The sequence below is a fragment of the Vicugna pacos genome, chromosome 6, assembly GCF_048564905.1.
Source record: "Vicugna pacos chromosome 6, VicPac4, whole genome shotgun sequence".
Lineage (NCBI taxonomy): Eukaryota > Metazoa > Chordata > Mammalia > Artiodactyla > Camelidae > Vicugna > Vicugna pacos.
The window spans coordinates 71,298,028-71,320,310 of NC_132992.1; the positions used below are offsets into that span (position 1 = coordinate 71,298,028).

Sequence of the window (22,283 nt, forward strand, 5' to 3'; positions counted from 1 at the left end):
ATACTGTTGGTGGGAATGTAGTTTGGTGCAGCTGTTATGGAAAATAGTATGTAGAGTTCTCAAAAGACTAAAAATAGACTTATCATATGATCCAGCAATCCCACTCCTGGGCATATATCTAGAGGGAATCTTAATTCAAAAAGATACATGCACCCCATTGTTCATAGCAGCACTATTTACAATAGTCAAGACATGAAAACAATCCATATGTGCAATGACAGATGATTGGATAAAGAAGTTGTGGTATATTTATACAATGGAATACTATTCAACCATAAAAGATAATAAAATAATGCCATTTGCAGCAATATAGATGGACCTGGAGATTGTCATTCTAAGTGAAGTAAGCCAGAAAGAGAAAGAAAAATACCATATGATATCACTTATATATGGAATCTAAAAAAAAGAAGACAAACGAACTTACTTATAAAACAGAAACAGACTCACAGACATGGAAAACAAACATATGGTTACCAGTGGGGGAAGGGATAAATTGGAAGTTCTAGATTTGCAGATATTAATTAATATATATAAAATAAATAAACAACAAGTTCATACTGTATAGCACAGGGAACCATATTCAATATCTTGTAGTAACTTATGGTGAAAAGACCATGAAAACAAATATATGTATGTTCATTTATGACTGAAGCATTACAATTGTACACCAGAAATTGAAACGACATTGTAAACTAACTATATTTCAATAAAATATGTACATACACACAGGAAAAAAGCAAAAGCAAAGGGACATTACAGAAAAGATATGTTCTATATTATTATATTACCTTTACCTGATCTGTGACCAGAAAGAATAATGAATAGAAAATACAATGAAAGCATGAGGAAGGACTTTTCTAGAAGCCTACAACAAACTCAATCTCTCATTTCAATGACCAAAATTGAACTACATTCCCTTTCCTAAATTAATGACTGGTAAAGATGGATGGAATTCTTAGCCAATCAGGCCCACCCCTTGGTGTAAGGATGTAGTAGGCGTCCCCTGAAGCATGGCTGCAAGGGAGAAGAGTGGGTATATGGAAGAAAATCTGTTAGGAAGAAGGAAGAAACAGATGCTGGCAGTAGTGGGGTGAGATCAACCAAAAGAATCCTCTGCACTTTATATCCACAGTATGCTAGCAATTGAGGAACTTTAAAGTGTAAAGGCAACTTTTACTATACAATTACTTTTACTGGCACTTGAGTTTTCCCTTGCTTTGTCAAAGTCCTTGGGGTAGACATGGGAGCTTATATATGTACACAGAAAGACAGAGAACGAAGTATGGCTAGTAGGTTTCCATGAATAGTAGACTTGCTATCTGGTGGGTGGGATATGGAGGGCACCAAATTCATGTTCTCTGTATGGTTTAAGTGGAATCAAATGGTCTTGCAGACATACGAAAGCATAAGGACAGGTCATCTAGTTAAGCCAATCCCAATTTTTCAAAATAGAAATAGTAAAATGTTCTTTAAATGCTTTTTAAAGTGTTTTATTTCACTCCTTGTCTTTAAGGCTAGTCCAAAAGGAACTAGTATTTGTTAAGGGATAAAATAGAAGGCTATGCACTGGGAAGAAAATGTACAGGAACATTGTACAAGATCTTAGGGTATCTAAGTGGGAAGAGACCTCAAGACCATTAGCTGAGTAAATATAACAAAGCACTCAATCTTTTAATAAAATTTACTGTGTCGATATTTTAAAAAATACGATGAACAGATGTTGACAATCAGCATCTCAACACCAACAGGCAAAAGGCACTGAAGTGAATGCTTCAGCTACAAGCTCTGAAAAGCATGATACAAACTCCTCAACTATTCAAGGTAATAAAAATTCACATTAAAGTCATATGGTACTGTTCAATTCAGGCTAAATGACAAAATATATACCCACCATAACTGGTTTCTAATAACTAAATAAATACTCATCTCTCTCAATTAAACCACAATTTGTAATAAGGTTTTGAGAGTCCCATCAGGGAAACAATATGGTAACACAACACCATATCAAGGCCTTAGACATGCTCTCACATACACACTGCGATAAGGTTAAACAACCTCAAAACTTTGAAAACTACTATACAAAATATTAGTGAAGGCTAAACATTTATGAGCCCTTCAAAGAAAAAGAAACCAAAGAAAGATAACTGAAATTTACACCTAAGCTATTTACTGGCTAAAGTCATTTAAAAGGTAAAATGACACACTAGAATCCATTAAGGTCAAAAAATTTGATCTGTTATCTGTTATGTTATAAAGTTAAATAAATATTACACAGCAGTACTCTGACCTGGACCACTTTCAGAAAGATGAACAGGTAGAGTAATTCCTCTAAAATATTTCAATTTGCATACCTCTGTTCAGCCACCTACCATAATCTATCTGTTCACAAGTCCGAACACAGGGCTGGGCTCTTGAAAAGTAACCAGTACATCGCATGGCACAGAATGGCCCCCCAGTAAATGCCTTTGGAATGAATGAACATGTGGTGGTAATGTACTTCTGAAATATCTTTACAAACCAATTCAGTATCAATTCCGTAGGAGCAGGGCATCCTGTAATATATACTATGCTATCACATTTAGGAGGCAGTCAAACTAATTAAAAAACAACTAACAGCAACTAATGTTTGTTAGGAAAAAAACCCATCACATGAGACATAAAAATAAGTGTAAAAACTGCAACTTGAAAAGGAAGAAAATATCTGTGAATTAATTTTTTTTCTCTTAATGGACACAAAAGTGAATCTACTTTCAACTTTATAACATTGAAATACAAGATGTTCTTTAAGGAATCTTTCATCACCCAAAATTTATAAAGAAATTTGTTATCAACTTACATTTGTAAGTTAGACCAATTAGTGAATGGAATGAAGTCCAAGCCCAATTATGTGTTCAAACTGTGGGTCGAATACCTTGAGCAATTCTTCCTCTTCAAGACTGCAGAAAAGTACAAAACAACCCTCTTAACTGCTGAGAAGGACTAAAATCATTTCTTTTTCTCACAAGTATGTAATCAAAAGCAATTACTTTCTGTTCCCACCCAACACCATCTCCCATTAAAACAAGCTATAGAATATCTGAGTGCCTTAATCTTAAGTGTTAAGAATCTCAGACCGCAATTAAATTACAATGCAACAAAAATATATTTTTCTAAGTATGTTCTTATCCCCCATGGTGATCCTATACTAATTTAACTCCCTATCAAGTATTAACAATCAAGGAAATCAGAAAAGCCTCAGAATTGATATTACAAACTGCTTGGATTTTTGATTTGTTATTGTTCATGGATTCCAAAATTCAGGGTACACATTACCAGGAGAGTGTTTTTCTGTCAATGCCTGAATTTAAATGCAAATTACTATTTAATTATATGTAATTTTGCCTCTGAACCTATATATATATAATATATATATATTATATTACTATATATATAATACTAATCAGTCTCCAAATGTTTAAAATAAACACACCAATCATGTTTACTTGAAAAGCATATTGCCTAATCACCCAGAGTTTCTAATGCATCAGAAAAAGTAGTCACTATCATGTCGCCATGAGAGCTTGGCAGACAAGCTGTTCCCAAAAGATTAGGAACTTCTAGTGACCATAAACAGGGTAAAGCAGGAGGCATATACAATGTCTGTAGATGCTTCCATAATAAAACTATTTCAATATCAAAAATTTAGAGCTTCCAAAGTCAGATATGTACCCTACAAAGCTATTTAAGTGCATGTATGCCTAAAAGGGAAAAAAGTAGGAAGAAAACTGTCTACTCAAATCAACACAAGAAATCACCCTGCAATTGAGTTTTCCAAAAACTGATAACATAATAAGATTCTTGAGGTTATCAACACATTCAAGTTCCAAAATAGACCAGCTATATTAAAATACAATTGGAATACTGTGACAGAAGACACAATGATAACAGAAAACACGCAATAGGGTTTACTTGTGGTAAGCACTGTTCTAGCAACATCATATTTTAACTTAGTCCTGATTACATCCCTGTAAGACAGGTACTATTATGATTTCCTCCATTTTACAGATAAAGAAAGTGAAGCACAGATAAAATCACCCAATTACACACAGCTAATAACAGGCAGAACAGAAATTTTTTAACTCCATCAGTCAGACTCCAAAGTTCATATTAATACACTATGCTTCACACTAAGGGTTATGTTACAATAGTCAGCTTTTTTTTTTTAAACCTCATAGCCTTTTTTGATTTCAAACACTAAGGTAGCTTTGTGCAGCAAGAACAAACCCGTGAAGAAAGTCTAAGCCTCAGCTTCCCCATACGTAAAATAAGGGTATTTAAGTTATTGTGAAGGTCAAAGAAGGTAATACAAGGGTTCTTAGCTTTAAGTTCACAGACACCCAGACGGCCCACGGATGGGCTTCAGAGTCCACGAGTCTCGTAACTGCATGACAAATGTTGTATGTGTACCCATTTATTAAAGAATCGTCCCTGGACCTCCAAAAGATTAAGAACCACAAGAATGCATAGCAGGTACTCAAAAACTGAAAGCTATCTTTCCCTTTCTTGTTCTCTAAAACTCTCCCTTTTCCATTAAGGATGACACCCCTGGCTTCACAATAAATGTTAATTATTTCCCAACATTTTCCCTGCTTGGCAACTAGTAACATATGCAAGCTTATGCCTCAATTTTCTAGACAGTGTCTAAACAAATTCCTCAAAAGCTTCTCCATCCGCCGCTTCACCGAGACGAGTACACGGTATTCACTCGGTGAGAATCAAGAGAATCGTCCACCTGGCTGCACGAAGCACCATGCCGTCTGGAAGAACCAAGTAGGAACCGGAGCCTCGGGGTAGCACAACAGAGACCTGACGCCCCAGCGCTGAAGGATAAGGAGAAGGTGTTTCCCCAAACTACTGGGCAACCCAGAATCCCGTCCCCTCTACCCTTGTTCTCCCTCTCTCTGGAACTCCCGTGCAGGCAGTTCCTCTGGGCTCTGCCCCGTGCTGGTATGGAGGAGAGGAATGTTACCTGAGCAGGGGTGTGCAGCGCAGCGAAGTCCCAGCTCTGCTGCCTAGAGAGGCAAGGGCAGCACCAGCAGAAAACCTGCCCTCGACTACCCCACCGAGAGACCCCGGTACAGACCCTGGCCAGGGCTGGAAACCGGCTTGGGGCTTTTCCGTTTTCTAAAGCGGCTTCCGCTTCCGGGCTAGCCTTTGCCGGAAGCAGTATACGGCTGACGCAAAAGTGTCGTGCCGCTGGTAATTCCGGAAGAAACAAGAGTGCGGCGTGAACATGGTGAGAAAGCGGGGTCGGAGAAGGGACGTTGTCGCACCACATTTGGAACGGAGATTTGAGGGGGTAGTAGCCCTTGGTCACATTTCCTCCACATTCCCCTTGCGTATTTTTATTCCGGTCTCAGCTCTTAAACTACTCGGAGTGGTGCCTGTTGAGGTCCAGCGAATGGGGAGAACCCTGGTTGGGACAGAGACTAAGAGGAGCTGAGTATTCGAGGGAAGAAGGGAAGGGAGTGGACGAAAGGAAAGGAACTTAAGAAGATGCAATTTCCAACTCTTTTAACTCTAAAATTTCTGTTTCAAGGGGAAGCAAAAGAAAGCCCGGAAATATGCGACCATGAAGCGAATGCTTAGTCTCAGAGATCAGAGACTGTGAGTGTCTGGAATCAACTGGGTTCATAGATTTTCCAGAGATATAGGAGTCGCAAGGGGATAAGTAGTGAGATATTTTGCTGTTATTTTGTGTTTACTTTTAATAATTATTGTGTTTTGAATTTATATAGCGAAGTATAACACTCATTTAGCTGCTGAGCAAGCACACTGGTGAATGGGATGGGAATTCATCATGTTAAGTGTTCAGTTTGTGCCACTGTTTTTATATATTACATCTTCCATATCACATTTAAGCTTCCTAATAGTTCTGTGAGGTATGTAGGATTATCTTTATGTTCTTGCCATTACATTTCTGTATTCCCTAGGAAAAAAAATTGTTAACATTGTTAAAGGATCGCGAGGTCAGAAACCATGATTGTCTTGTGTCTCCAGCACCTGACACTCAAGTATTTATGAAAGAAATAATGGGAAAACACCTAGATGTCTCCATTTTGTAAGTGTTATAAGATTTATGGCTGTGGAAGAAAAGTAGTAGAATAATAGTCCCTATTATAAAGAGAACCTAAACAGCTTGCCTGCTTCAGTGAAGAATGAATTGAGTTATTAAATAAGGAGTGGCCTTCATTGTGTTTAAGAGCCTCAGAACAAAGGAATCGTCATTAGAGCCTTCAGTCATTAAATTGTATTCTCAGCCTTGAGTATGTATTTATCATGTAATTTTTAAGAAATTTGCCCCACTAATAATATTTTATTTCTTTTTGGGGAGGGGGAGGTAATTAGGTTTATTTATTTATTCTTGAAGGAAGTACTGGGGGTTGAACCCAGGACCTTGTGCATGCTAAGCATGCGCTCCACCACTTGAGCTACACCCACCCCTCTTATTTCTAATTAAGGTTAAATTTTGCATATGTATTGTTACATTTTAGCCCTTTATAAGAGGCAGGTAGGGGAACCATTTCCCCTCTGTTGTTGAAGCATCTGAGTCTTCAGACGATAAATGTCAGCCTATTTAGTCACTGCTTGGAAATGAATTTTTATCCTTGATATAAGAAAGAAATAATACTATAAACAACATTTATTTACCCATTAACAATCTTTATGGATTATTAGCGAAAGATGTTTAAGTGTAATTATGTTTACTGATTAATTATGTTAATTCCAGGCTACTTCTCACACAGGCATTTGTGCTCAGAAAGTGAGTTGCTGATATTAATGTAATGAAGTCACCAAATAGAATTTTCTTCTGTAAACCAAAAAAAAAAAAAAAGGAAAGAAATAAACTGTAATTTTGAATGAGGTTATAACTGCTATGATTTTTTCCCCCTTGCATTTACTTTACTTTTTTCTTTTTTGTAGTAAAGAAAAGGATAGATTAAAACCGAAAAAGAAAGAAAAGAAAGATCCCAGTGCCCTCAAGGAAAGAGAAGTGTGAGTAATCAAAAATTTCAAGTTTTCCTTTAAAACTAGAAGAGACATTCTAAAAACCATAGACCTCTTAGAAATTCAGGCTTTCCCTGAACTGATTTGCTCAGTCATTTGTAAGTCACTATGCCGAGTGATATTGATAAACATACACCAATTCCAGTGGTTTCAAGGTTTTTTGATTTCATGGAGCAGTAAAATTTCCTGTAAAATCCTGAGGATTAAGTCTAGGATTTTTTTTTTTTTTTTTTTGCCAAAAATCTGTCAAAAGACGTAATTGCCATTGTTTAACACACTATCATTTCATCAAAGAGAGAATGTATCAAAAAGTAGTAAGGACATATTTTCAGAATAAAGGTTATTCTTTTTAAATAAATACATTTAACTTTATGAAACATCATCATATTTTTCTAATTTTTCTCATTTTGCCCTAGATTGGTGATGGATATATCATCACAGGATTTATTGGGATTTATTTCCAATGAACAAGGAAAAAGGAGCAAACAGTTCCAAGCAGAGACTTCTTTTGTTTGTTTATATCAAAATGTCAGTGTAGATACTACTTTGTGTTTTATTTCTTTTTCCTTCAGCCCTCAACACCCTTCCTGCTTATTCTTCCAATATAACACACAGCTGGGCCCACCTTACCACATCCTGGTTGATACCAACTTTATCAACTTTTCCATTAAAGCCAAACTGGACTTAGTGCAGTCAATGATGGACTGTCTGTATGCCAAGTGTGAGTATCGTACTTTTCCATTACTGTGACATTTGTACAGAATAGTCATAATCATCCAAAATAGAAAAAGAGGGGAATGGGATTTTAGTTAACTGAATTGCTAGCCATTTAATTTGCTCACCATAGCGATGACTGGTTTTTTTTTTTTTTTTTTTTAGCAGTGACCATTTTTAACGAATTGAAATATGATGCAAACTTGACTAGGAATAATTAAACTTTCACAATTCAGAAAACACTTAGAAGATTTTTGACCATCATTATAGACATCAATTCTGAATATAGGAGGGAAATTTTCTGTTTTAAGATTTTGGATTTTAAAAATTCTGGATATATGAAAATTTGTTTCTTTTCTCACTATGTATATATATTTTTACATTAAGGAAGAAACAGTCTTCCTTCTACTACAGTGCAGAAAAGCTAAATAAGACATTTTGCTATTTACAAACACAGGACCAGAAGTGATGATGGTCAACTATTCCTAAATTTATTTAGTTTGGCTTTTATGTGTCCACAAAGGATCTGAGGTAGTTTATTTACATATAGGTGTGCAGTTTACCATTAATAGATTTCCCTTGTGTATTTGGGTGTTCCCTGCTTCAAATGATCTTCTCTTACTGCCATGAGGAGGAAAAAGAAAATTTAGACCATGTACAAGGGAATAACTTCCTAATAGTGACATCTGGTGCATTTTGTGGTGGGATGGGTTTATATTCATGTATTTTCCAGTTGCCTAATTAAAGGTACAAATGAAAATCAGAATTATACTTTGCCATAAAGAATAAGTTACTGGAATAAATGGAAAAAATTTGCACCTTCTTTAATGTTTAAAAGATACTATATAATAAACATTTATAGAGTGGTAGTAATATAAATGTTGTTTACTGACTTATTAAAATTAGCAAGATAAGGTATGTGGTGAGTGAGATAAAGTCTTTGAATGCCTAAAATTAATAAATACAGAAGTAACTGAGTAATTTTATTATATGAAGATATAATAAAGTGAGAAAGACAGCTAATAGGGTGAAATCATCATCTCTAAGGATCAGAATTGGTGGGGTGGGAAAAAATCAGGGGACGACTGTTTTTCATATATGCCTTTCCGTATTTCTTTTAAAAGCTATGTACATGTAGGACTTTAATTTTCTAGAAAATCTCTTAGAAATAGTAAAGAGTAGTCTGGAGTTGGAGCACTACCATGTCTGTTAGAATAGGCTAGGGTGGCCTGTATTAAGGAAGACACCAAACCTGGTAGACTTTTTGTATTCCCATGGTGTTTCTTATAGATGTCTTAGCTGCTTCTTCAGAAATGCTTTGGCCTATATGTAAATGACGTGGGTGGAGGGTTCAAGCATGGCACCTTGGAGGTGAATTGTTTCTCTGACTCTGTAGTTCCGCCATTGCTATCTAAATGGTGATTGTTTAGGATAGCTTGAGTCCTATAGTTAGGTTTTCTCTAGGTGTGGTTACCTTAGAGTACAGCTATAATCCATATGGCTAAATGCTCTCACTGTGCCTTTTCTAAAAACAAGCTAATTAATGAAAATTCTGTGCAACATAATACTTCATAGCAGAGGTTGAAGAAACATTCAAGCACAGTACAAATTCAGTTACCTAGGACATTCCTTAACTGTTTTAAGCTCTGCTTATTTAATTTTTCTTCAGTTGCCTTTACATATAAAGGGAGGCCTTTACCTTCCTCTTGCCTTGGAGATTCCCTTTGACCTTTTCTTAGTCCCTAGTTTCTTCCATTTCCATCTGATAACCTACAAGGGAGGATAGTTAGCCGCCCATCAGCTTTCTTTTCTGCCCATGAGTCTTCTTCCCTGTTCTTTGTAGTGATCTTCCCGGGCCTGCTTCCCCACTCTAGGTGTAAGCCCTTGCATGTTTCAGTGCTACATGGCTCTGAAATTGATCCTCCTAAGGCGCATATTGCCCTCTGAGTCCATAACTATCTGCTTCTCCTGACTTTCCTCCATTTTACAACTGCTTTTTCTTCTGGGCATGGTGTTTTAAAGTTTCTTAACCTTACTTGCTTTCAAAGTGTTAACGTACTTCTAAAAAAAAAATGGCTTTCCTCTGACGGGCAGTTTTTAAAAAATTCATATGCAATTTCTGTGGGGTAGAGTTTATTTTTGCTTATTAATGAGAGTGGATCATACATTATTCTTATTGTCATGCTTTTTTCTTTAACAGTTTTGAGGTATAATTTACATGCTATTCATTTCACTCATTTAAAGTATACAATTTGGTGGCTTTTGGTGTATTCATAGTGAACCATTAATTTGCTTTCTGTCTCTATAGATTTACCTATTCCCGGACATTTCATTAAAATGGTATCTTTATTACCAAATGATATTTCATTGTATGGCTGGATCATATCTTAGTTATCCATTTTTCCTTGCTTTTTACATTGAACAAATACATCTTGAATGTTATACTGTATCAATATATATAGATGGATTTATTCTTTTTTAAATTACATAGTATTCTATGATTTTTTTTTTAATTTTCATTTATTTATTTAGTAGGGGGAGGTAATCAGGTTTATTTATTTATTCATTTATTTCCTTAATGGAAGTACTGGGGATTGAACTCAGGACATCATGCATGCTAGGCATACACTCTACCATGGAGCTGTACCCTCCCTCCAGTATTCTGTTTTTTAAATATATCATTTTTAAAGACCAACATCCTAATAGACATTGGGTTATTTCCAGTTTTTACGCTATTACAAACAAGGCTGTAGTGAATATTTTTGTGAATATGTCTTTGTGTTAGGGTGGAGTATTAGTTTAGGATACATTTTGTAAAAGCTGTATTGCAATATCGAGGGGGTACTTTTTTTAAATTTTAATAGGTATTGCAAAATTGCCCTCAAATAACTTCACGAGCTTATATACCTACTAAGTTAGTGTGAGAATACCTATTTCCTCAATATTGGTTATTTTCATCTGTTTAATTTTTGCCATGCTAATAGAAAATGAAATCTTGTTTTAATTTATATCTCTTTAATTAGGAAATTGAGCATTTTTATGTTGATTGACCATTTGTATGTCTTCTTTTGTGAAATGAAATGTAGCCAGATGGTTAACAACCCACTCTGTAGCCTGACAGTCTCAGTTCGAACCTTGGCTTCACCATTTGCTCTGGTTACTTCATTGTGCCTCAGGTTCCTCATCTATAAAATGAGAATAGTAATAACAATGCTACCTGATAGGAATTGTTCTGAAGATTAAATGAGATAATCCTTGTAAAGTGCTTAGCACAATGTCTGGTAAATACCACATAATTCCAAGTTATTATTATAAGGTTCTTTACATATTAAGGAAATTAGCCCTTTGACAGATATGTAGAAATATTTTTCCAGATTATTTTCATTTTACTTTAATATGACTTTTTATTTGATAGTTGTCAAATAGAACTTTTATATTTTTATGTGATCAAATTTACATTCTCTGGTTAATTTCATGGTTTCTTTTGGATCACATTTAAATTTTTTTTCATCTAGAATTTATTTTAATATGTAAAGATTGGCAGGGATCCAGCTTAATTTTGTCCCCAGATACGTTTATGAGAGATACTTTATGGAATCTTGATGTGGGATTGGAACAGTTCCCTAGTTTCTTTTTTTTTTTTTCACTTTTTTTATTGAGTAATAGTTATTTTACAATGTTGTGTCAAATTCTAGTGTAGAGCACAATTTTTCAGTCATACATGAATGTATATATATTCATTGTCACATTTTTTTGCGCTACGAGCTACAACAAGATCTTGTATGTTTTTCCCTGTGCTATACAGTATAATCTTGTTTATCTATTCTGCATTTTAAAATACCAGTCTGTCCCTTCCCACCCCCTGCCACCTTGGCAACCACAAGTTTGTATTCTATGTCTATGAGTCTGTTTCTGTTTTGTATTTATGTTTTGTTTTTTGTTTTTTTTAGATTCCTCATATGAGCGATCTCATATGATATTTTTCTTTCTCTTTCTGGCTTACTTCACTTAGAATGACATTCTCCAGGAGCATCCATGTTACTGCAAATGGCATTATGTTGTCAGTTTTTCTGGCTGAATAGTATTCCATCATATAAATATACCACATCTTCTTTATTCAGTCATCTGTTTATGGACATCTAGGCTGCTTCCATGTCTTGGCTGTTGTAAATAGTGCTGCTATGAACATTGAGGTGCAGGTGTCATTTTGAAGTAGGGTTCCTTCTGGATATATGCCCAGGAGCGGGATTCCTGGGTCATATGGTAAGTCTATTCCTAGTCTTTTGAGGAATCACCATACTGTTTTCCACAGTGCCTTTCCTTGCTTCCTCTCCCACTCTTAATGATTTAGATGTCTTCTTTTACAATTTTGTGTTTATTCTTTTTGTAATTCATGGCAGTTATCTCCTTCCCAGTTATGAGTTTCTCATTTTTATAGCATCCTGCTTCTTTTCTATTTAGAGCAGACCTGTCAATATTTCTTTTAGCATGGGTTTAGTGTTGCTAAACTCTTTTAGTTTTTGCTTGTCTGTAAAGTTCTTTATCTCTCCTTCTATTCGATAGCCTTGCTGGATAGAGTATCCTAGGCTGCATCTTTTTTTCATTCAGGACTTTGAATATATCTTGCCACTCCCTTCTGGCCTGTAGTGTTTGTGTAGAGAAATCAGCTGAGAGCCTTATGGGGGTTCCCTTGTAACTCACTCTTCGCTTTTCTCTTGCTGCCTTTAGGATCATTTCCTTATCCTTGACTCTGGCCATCTTGATTATGATATGTCTTGGTGTGCGTCTGTTTGGGTTCTTCCTGTTTGGGACCCTCTGAGCCTCCGGTACTTGGATATCTGATTCCTTTAGGTTTGGGAAGTTTTCAGTCATGATTTCTTCAAATACCTTTTCAATCCCCATTGTTCTTTCTTCCCCTTCTGGAACCCCTATTATGCATAGATTGGCATGCTTTATATTATCCCATAGGTCCCTTACATTGTTTTCATTGTTTTTTATTTGTTTTTCTCTCAGCTGTTCTGATTGGGTGCTTTCTGTTGTCCTGTCTTCTAGGTCACTTTTCATTCCTCTGCATTATCTAGCCTGCTTTGTAGAGCATTTAGGTCAGCTCTCATCTCAGCAAATGAGTTTACTAATTCTACTTGGTTCTTTTAGTTCCTTCAGTACTTTGATCACTCCTTTTTTGAAATTTTGATCGAGTAGGCCATCAATATCTATTTCCTTGATCATGCTTTCAGGGAATTTCTCTTGATCTTTTAATTGGGAGTGGTTCCTCTGCTTCTTCATATTGCTCATATCTCTCTGACACTGGCTTAAGGAGTATCAGTTATCTAGTTATCCTGGAGCCGGTGTGCTCTTAATGATTTTATCGAGAGGTCTTTGTGTCTCCTCCCTGTTTCGCGAACTCAGCTTGCTGTTTCCAGAGGCCTTCTGTTGGCGCCCTCGTCTATACTGCTTCCAGTGGCTGTCGGCTAGCAGATCGTGCCCCTTCCTAACACTGGGTCAGGAGCTGAGCTCTTACCCTGTGGGCGGGCAGGTCGCTCTCCCTCCCAATGCCGCTGTGCTCAGGCAAGGCAGATGGGCAGATCGTGTCCCCTTCCAGCACAGGAGGATATGGCGGCTGTGGCTGAGCCCTGCCTCTCTTCTCGTGAGATGTGCTAGAGATGGCGGCGCAGGTCTGAGGAGACAAAGGCTACAGCGCCCCTCCCCCCAGGGCACACCAGCTGTGTTGCTTTGCTTTTTTCGCAATTTATGGGGGACTGAGGTTGTTCTGCTCCGTATCCCCTCCCAGCCATGGCGCGCAGCACCCTGCATTCCCCTGGGGCTGCCTCAGTGCAGCCGTCCCAGTCCTCCACCCGGCTCAGGCAGCCTGTCCCGGCCCCCAGCTGCTGGCTCACGTCTCAGGCTGGGTGTCGTGGGGACCCTTTGTGCCTGTTTAACTCAGTTCTGTCGGTCAAGAGGTGCTCTGGGCAGATCTGAGCCTCGGAGGCTCCCCCGCCGTCCAGCTGGTCTCTCTGTTGGAGAGGGGAGACCCAGCGAACAAGCGCCAGTCCTCCTTTGCCGCTCCCTCTCCGCGGGATAGGTCCCGCACTGTTTTGCTTTTTCTTCTTTCTTTTTTCCTTTTCTGCTACCAGAGTTTTGGCGTCTTTGTCTTTCGAAGAAGGTGATGTTCCATCAGAGTTCCGCAGGTGCTCTGGTTGGCTGAGTACGTCTATATATGTGAGTTTTGGTGTATTTGTGGGAGAGGGTGAGGTGAGCTACAGGCATCCTTCTACTCTGCCATCTTGCTTCTCTCCCCTAGTTTCTTTATAAATAAGGATTTTATTCTCCTCTAGCTCTTATCAGTTATTGCACTGTGCTTTTTTTCTGTTATTCCAGCAGTCTCATGAGTCTTTTAAAGACTCTCAACAGAATATAATTCAGAGAGAGTAAAATCAGTTCCTCTACAAATTCTGTTACTAATATATTTCTTTTCCTGGCAGGTATCCCTTGCATAACTGACTGTGTAATGGCTGAAATTGAGAAGTTGGGGCAGAAGTATCGAGTGGCTCTAAGGTAGGAAGGAGTGGGTTTAGATTTGTCCTAGATTGGTGTACTGAAGATTCTTTTGACCCTCCTTCATCTGTTTGCCATCCAAATGTTTCTTGGCTGGTTAGTTTAGATAAAAATCATACATAGCTTGTTAACTTTTTATGATTAAGGAAGCAAACATTTAAAGGTTAGAGATTTCCAAGCTGAAGCCTTTTGAACTAAATTACTTAGTCATATTGGTCTTATGGGCCTCCTTTTAAGTTCCTTGAGATTTTTCAATAAGAAAGTATCTTTTTGTTTGTTATGTAGTATCTTCTTTGGAATCCCACACTTTAAAGATTCACATTCTAAGTTTCGAGTTTATTCCAGAAAGTGTCTTTGAGTTTACTGTAGTCATTCTTGAAGTGTGGTTCATGGACCTCCTCACCCCTTCCCCGCCAGGAGGACCTTTGCAGGGACTTTGCAAAACTGTTTTCATAATAATAGCAAGATATTGCCTTTGTCACTGTGCTGACACTTGCACTGATGGCAAAAATGCCAGTGCCTTGGTATAAATCAAGGCAGTGAGCCCAAGTAATGTTAGTGGTCTTTATATTCTTCACTACCACCCCTGGCAGTTAAAAAAAAAAATATATATATATATATACTAGTCACTTAAGAATATCCTTGATGGAGCAGTAAAATTTGTTAACTGTTAAATCTCAACCCTGGAGTACATACATATCAGTGTTCCTTGTGGTGAAAAGTGAAGGACACATAAAGCATTTCTGCTGGTGGTTGCTCTCTAACCCTATTGTGGGAATCATTTCATGAGGTGTGTTAGTCAAATCATTATGCTGTACACTTTAAACTTACACTGTGCTGTATGCTAATTATATCTCAATAAAACTGGAAGAAGGGGAAGAAAGCACCTCTGCTGCATACCAAAGGATTAAAGTGGTTACAATGAAAAGCATTTGTGTGCTATTTGAGTCGTGAGCTGAACCAGCTGCTTTTTCATGAAATACCATTTTTATGTGAAGAACAACTGACAAACACTGACTTTTTCAGACTTTGGTATTTAGCAGATATTTTCTCTAACATTAATGCAGCGAGCCTATCACTTAAAGGAAAACAACTTACTATATGACTTACGATGGATAAAAACAGAATTTTCAAGTGAAAAATTAGAGTGTTGGAAAATTCCAAGCTTATCACATTCCCAATATTAAAGACCTTTCTGTTGAAAACAGTAATGGTATCAATGCGTATGATATTTTTATGTTGTATAATGAAATGTGTCAATATTTGAAATAGCTGTGTAACTCAGTGAATCAATATTTTCCAAATGATCAGTGCATGATATTACAAAATCACACGTAGGTAAAAGACCCTTTCAAAGTCCAACATATGCCAGTGGATTTGTGTGTTGGGGGATGGCCTTTAGGTACCAGAAATGTGATTCCATTTATAGGAAATTCAAGAAAAGGCAAAACTATAATAATAGAATACTGATCAATGGTTGCCTGGATCTGAGGATGGAAGAAGGAAATTAACTGTAAAGGGATGAAGGGAACCTTTTGTAGTGACAGAAGTGTTCTATATTGGTTGTGGAAGTAGTGACATGGACAAATAAATTTGTCAAAACTCATCAAATTTTACATTTATAATCAGTACATTTTATTATATTTATTTATGCCTAATAAAGCTAATTTTAAGGCAAAAGAAAACAGTGGGAAAGTGATAAATTATGAAAATATTGATTATTCCTGGGGAAAGAAATAAAATTAATCCTTATTCACTTCTTTCACAAAAAATTAATTCCAGGTAGATTGTCTGAACCTGTATAGAAAACATAGAGACTATCTTAGTAATTTGGGGGAGGGCAGGAATTTCTTAAGGCCAAACCATAATGGAAAACTAATAAATTTGTCTATACTGAAAATGTATACTTCTGTATAACAAAAGACAGCAAAAACAAAGTGAAAAGCTGTAGAGATTGGGAAGATATTAATAACACATAGTGAACAAAGGGTATATTTTCAAGATACGTAAAAAACTACAAATCCATAAAAAGAAGACAAAATCCACAATAGTATATCATTTCAGAAACGGCAGATTGGCAAGAAATAAAGTCTGCTTGACAGTGCCAACAATAATGGAGACTGTGGAGCAATGGGAATTCTCATACTCAACTGCTAAGGATGTAAATTGGGCAGTCACCTTGGAGAGTAATTTGATAATATCTGGTGAAAATGAGGTTGTCTACACTCTTATGACACTGTATCTTTCAACCTGGAGATGGTGAATCTATAGGATATGACATCAGTTTAATGGGTCACATCCAGCTTCTTTTATTAATAAAACAGAATAAACTATATATACAGTTTGCATGCATTGGATGTAGCAAAGTTCGAGTATTATGTCACAGAACTTTTTTCACTTTTATTTGTATGTGTATATGTACATGTTTGTACTTACTGTATGCAAGAAAATGTATTTCATACTGTGGGTTTTGGTAAAAAAAAAAAAAGCCTGCCATAGAGAAGCTCACATACATGTACTGGAAACAAATATTGGAATTTTCTTATCTGGATAGTAGCAAAAAATTGCAGGCAGCCAAAAGATCCATTAGGAAGATAATGGGTAAATTGTGGAATGTTCACAAATAAAATACTCCACAGAAATGACGATGAGTGAAGTAGAACTATGTGTGTCAATATGCATAAATCTCAAAAACAATGTGAAACAAAACAAGAGCATATGTAGAGCATACTGTTTATCTAAAGTTTAAAAACATGCAAATTAAAACTACATTTTTTACAGGTGTATATATAATGTGATCTTACATACATAGTGAAGTGTATCTGGGACAGATAAATCCCAAATTTAGGGTAATAGTTACTTGGGGGGAGGTAAAAAGAGATTAGGATTGAGGAGGGGCTTCATTTTTTTATGTGTAATGTTTCATTTCTTTAACTAGATAGGGGGTACAAGGTATTCATCATTCCTTATAATTTTTTGTATACTTGAAATATTTCAAATAAAAAGGGGAAGGAGGCAATTATTTTTAAAATAATAATAAAAACAGAGAGTAGGAGGGGAGAAGATAGAGTCACCAATTAGAAGCACCAAGTTTGGCTGTGAAGAGAAGCAGAAATGGGATGTTAACGGTGCGGGTTTGGGTGGTGGAATAACAAGTAAAGGGATTTTTTTTTTTTCTTTTTTAAGATGGGGAAGATACTAGAGCATGTTAGTTTCTGGGAGAGAGCTAATAGAAGGAGATCAGTGATTTCAAGAGTGAAAGAGATAACCCAAAGAGCAAAGGCCTACACTATTGCCTGCCTAGTTTCTCAGCAGCCAGCATGGCTTCCTTCTAGTGTATCCTTCTCACCACAGCTACTTATTCTGTCACTGAGAAATCTTTATTGTCTCCCATCACTTATGTCTCAGAGCTTATACTTCTCAGCCTGGATTGGAAACTCTTCCCAATCCATCCTCAACCTGCCTTTCAACCCTTTTACACTCTCTTCTGCACTAACACTCTTTCCCCCGCCGGAAACATGGGCTCACTTTTCCCGGAACACCATTGAACCATTTTGTAGATGATGCCTTGTTTGGAATGTGCCTGCCTTCACTTTGCTTGGATCATTCTTCATTTTATTTTATCTCCATGTAATTTTTTTCTAAATATACCCAGCCCACATGGACCTAGTTCTGAACTACTGCAATAGGAGTATTTTTGTTGCACTTGATACCTACATGCTGCCCTGTATTATTCATTCTGTGACTCATTGTCATTGTGTAATAGAAAGAGCATGACTCTGGGAATCACAGATTTGTATTTTTTCTTTCTCAAATTTGCATGAAAATGGTACATGTTTGATTTTTTTTATGGTAAACAATATAAATATATACATATAGTAAGAAGTGAAAGTCCCCCTCCATGGTACATTTTGTCCAGTCTCCTACCCTAAGAATGACAACTGATAAGGGTTAATACATATTTTTCCAAAACTTTTTTTGAACAAATGGAAATCTGGAGAAAGAGAATGAGATTTTAATTTTCTTAATTGAATCATATCTCATGTATCGTGTGTGTGTGTGTATGAAACTTGCTTTGTTTATTCAATTTATTGCATGTCCTTCCATGTTGGTACATACATACAGTTCTACCTCATTTTTTTTAATAGGATAGGGGCACCAAAATGTATTTAACTTTTATCTTGTTGACGGATATTCAAATTATCTCCAGTTTTCCACTGTTATAAACTGTGTTGTAGTGATCATCCTTGAGCCTATATTCTTGTACGTTTGTGTAAGACAACTTCCTAAAAGTGAAATGGTTAGGTTAAAATTGATTTGGTTTTGAATCCTGGCTTATCCCAGCTGTGTGGCTTTGCACAAATTAATCAATCTCTCTGAATCTGCTGCTTCATCTGTAAAATGGAAGTAAAATAATACAGAGTTTTGTGACGAGTCCATGACATAAGGCACACCAGCTGTCAGTAAGCTTTACTACCCTTCTCTAATTATCTTTTCAATTAGAAGATAAGCTTCAGGAGGAGAGGAGTGCCTTAAAATCTCTGCATAGATCACATTACTCTTATTTAACTGATTGAGACTTGTAAAGTTACCGAATTGCCTGGATGTTTTCATTAATCCACTTTTATAACCCTACAGGATCGCCAAGGATCCGAGATTTGAACGATTACCATGCACACACAAAGGAACTTATGCAGATGACTGCTTAGTACAGAGGGTAACTCAGGTATCATCACTTTTTAATATTTACTTTGTGCTTAAAAAAAAGATAAACTATTATTTCCTGAATGTTAATGTAAGTATCTGGGAATATAAACGGTAAAAAGAAATTATGTAGAATCCCTTCATGGGATGTGCAGTTGCCCTCGTTTACTTAAGAAAATGGATTTGAAATGTATACTATAATCATAATGGAAAGATAATGGACTTGGGGAGGACAAGGGTTTCAAATCTTAGCACCTGCATTTATTGGGTGTATAATATGGAGCATTTACTGAATCTCTGTTCCACAAATCTTCTCTATAAAAATTATAGACAAAATAATATATCAGATTGCACCTCCCTGTGAATCTAAAATAAAATTCTATTTCCATTTACTTCCTGTGTAGGAATTCTGTTCCTCTCCACCATGCTTAACCCAGAAGTATTTCTCAGTTACATCTGAGTCTTCCAGGGTGCGGTCTTACATATACCTTAGAATAAGTAGGTTTTTGATTCTTCTCTTCTGACTTCCTTGTCAAACACTACAAGAACTGCTGCTTATTGCCCTTATAAGAGCCTCTCTCTGCTTAGGATAATCATCTTCATCTGGTGACCACATTGCCATCCCATTAGCCAGTTCATCCCATGTGTGGGGCCAGCATTTCCCTTAATTTCCCACAGCACCGCTGACACCAATCTTTACAAAACTCAACGAGGTAGGGGTGGGTATAGCTCAGTGGTAGAGTGCATGCTTAGCATGCATGAGGTCCTGGGTTCAGTCCCCAGTACCTTCATTAAAAATAAGAAGAAGAATAAAATTTTAAAAAAAAACTCAATGAGGGATTTGGGTACGATGTAAGTAGAGTACAATACAAATTAGTTCCCATCAGCTAATGTTAGTGCTTTCAGAGCTGTTTGACTCAGACTTATCCTGGAGATTCTCCTATTCTGGCTTCAGGGCCAAGGAGGTATCCTGCCTCCACCACTAGGAGGGCTCAGGGTAGGCCCAGGCCCCAGAGATCCCTGCTGTGCCACCTGATCTAAGGTGCTTACTCTGCCTTTGCATCGAGTCCCTTAGGGCATTTTCAAAACCAAGAAATTGTCTGTCCCAGATGTGAAAATCTCTTCCACTTATGAGCCAAAAAAACAATTTGCAGCTTTTAAATAGGTTTTTCTATCTTTCCCTCTCAAGATTCTTAGAGCTACATTCATCCCAGGCAACTTACTGTGTCTTATAAATAAAATTTCTAGATCATAGTAGCTACTTAAGAAATTGTTATAGACTTTCCTTTCCTATTTGCTGTGAAAATGCATAGTTCTTCAGATTAACCAGTGATTGTACCATTATCCAGTATCACTCAGTGAGCTCTATGTGAACACTCGGTGTCTTTTATAGCACAAATGTTACATTGTGGCCACAGTTGACCGGGACCTTAAAAGAAGAATCCGGAAGATCCCTGGAGTTCCCATCATGTACATTTCTAACCATAGGTGAGAACTTTCTCTTAGGGAAGTGATTTAAAGTATATAGTTCATATGGTGGCGGGGAAGGGGTTAGGTATAACTCAGTGGTAGATTGTGTGCTTAGCGTGCATGAGATCTTGGATTCAATCCCCAGTACCTCCATGTAAAAAAGAAAAAAGTATATAGTTGATATTAATTAAAAATGAGGTCAAGTTATAGAAGAATTTGAAAAAGATTGTTGTATCAAATGTTTGCATAGTTCTATTTGAAGAAATGAGATAGAATAACAAGAACAAGGGCAAAAGATAAAACTGGGATTTAGGAATGAGGCAGGCATCCACAATGTTACAATAAGATCACTAGAAGAAATAGATGTGTGGCTTTAAATACAAAGCAGTGATTTAAATCAAGGCAATCTTTTTGGCCAGAAATATCTTTTTTTGAAAACCTAGTTTATGTGATTAGCACCTCATCTGGGAAACTAGAAGTTTCTTTAAAAAACACAAAAGCTGCTTTTATCCTTCTTAGATGTTCCTGTATCAGTCCTCAGACTATTATTGTCCAGCTTTTCAGCCTGGGGCAAACACAACATAGGAGGAATATGGGCGAGGGGGTTGGACTTACCTGGACTCAGTGCCTGGCTCCCCAACATGTTAACTTTCTGACTTTCGAGAATACAGATAATACAGTCAGCATTTTGCCGTAAATCGTTCATTATGATGTCCCTTTAAAATGTTCCCAGTGACAAAAGGAATTCGCAGCAGGAGGTGAGAGTAATCAGTACAGGGAGGGTTTTTAGGTGGGTTCTTACCAGTGTTAATTTTTTGTCCTGATCAGGTACAACATTGAGAGGATGCCAGATGATTACGGAGCCCCTCGGTTCTAATTCTTAAAAGACAAAGTTCCTCTGCCTTCCTTCGACCAACTTTCTCTTTTGCCAGTTCACTAAACATGCTATAGCATGAATTCCACTCACTCATTTGCTCTGTAATGAGCTGAGTGTGGTTAAATACACTCACTTTTTAATGTTGTTTTGAAAATGATACTTTGTGTCATTTTAAAATTTGTTACATCTTTTTATAAATCAGATGATTGCTCACATAATTTGGTGGTCATTTTATATTGATTTACTCAACAAATGTTATTAAGGTCATACTAGGTACTTAATAAGATATGGTCCTGTCCTCAAGATACTCATACTATGATGGAAAAGAGAAACATGTAGATGAATAAATACAGAAAGATAATGATGGTAGGATGCAAATATGAGGGGGTAGACATACAGGAGGAAAGAATGATTTCTTTCTACTTGTTCAGGATAAGGAGGAAAGAAAGGCTAGAGGTGGTTATGTTTGAGTTAATCTTTAAACAGTGAATAGGTGCTTGCCCAGTAAATGAGCTAAAGAAAATGAGGCAAGTAAATAAATAAATAAAAATTTTAAAAATAAATAAAGCAAAAAAATGAGGTATATGAAGCATATGAACTAAAGTGTGGAGATGTGGATATTACATGGAATGAATGTTCTTGGCCTGTTTAGACAGCTGCTAGAAGGTTTTATAACTAGGACATGGGGGAAAGGGGTCTGTACCCACATCCGAGACTCCAGAGGTAGGAGGTGGGAGGGAGAGGGCCTTATATGACATGCCAAAGGGTTAGAACTTGATCCTGAGGTCAATAGGGAGTTTGGGATTGTTGTTTTCTTATTTCTGGTATCTGCCCCCTGGTGGATGAGGCTGGACTAAAGGCTTATGCAAGTTTCCTGGCAGGAAGAATCGGTACCTGCTCACTGCTGGGTGAAGCT

General features: G+C 36.9%; 2 protein-coding genes across 13 annotated transcripts in view; one reads left to right on the forward strand and one right to left on the reverse strand.

The window, feature by feature from the left end:
- The window catches only part of AREL1 (apoptosis resistant E3 ubiquitin protein ligase 1), a 39,011-nt gene extending 33,855 nt beyond the window's left edge, over positions 1-5,156 (reverse strand). For 3 of the 10 annotated variants that reach the window (XM_072963425.1, XM_006206071.4, XM_015240775.3), the window contains exon 1: positions 5,009-5,155. The gene's annotated coding sequence lies outside the window, so the exon portion shown is untranslated. Of the gene's footprint in view, positions 1-2,836; positions 2,937-5,008 lie in introns of all 10 variants that reach the window. The other 7 variants (XM_072963424.1, XM_072963422.1, XM_072963423.1 and 4 more) reach the window with 5 other exon arrangements.
- Positions 5,157-5,158: 2 nt separating this feature from the next.
- FCF1 (FCF1 rRNA-processing protein) lies at positions 5,159-21,585 on the forward strand. 3 transcript variants are annotated; one of them, XM_006206072.4, is made up of 8 exons: positions 5,159-5,275; positions 5,579-5,646; positions 6,964-7,035; positions 7,620-7,768; positions 14,244-14,316; positions 18,955-19,042; positions 20,414-20,508; positions 21,319-21,585. In XM_006206072.4, exons 1-8 carry the CDS (start codon positions 5,273-5,275, stop codon positions 21,365-21,367), a joined length of 597 nt encoding a protein of 198 aa, XP_006206134.1. In that variant the 5' UTR covers positions 5,159-5,272; the 3' UTR covers positions 21,368-21,585. The 3 variants fall into 3 exon arrangements, with proteins under 3 accessions (XP_006206134.1, XP_072819533.1, XP_072819532.1); XM_072963432.1 differs by lacking the exon at positions 5,159-5,275 and adding an exon at positions 5,314-5,338; XM_072963431.1 differs by lacking the exon at positions 5,159-5,275 and adding an exon at positions 5,973-6,100.
- Positions 21,586-22,283: the final 698 nt, after the last annotated feature.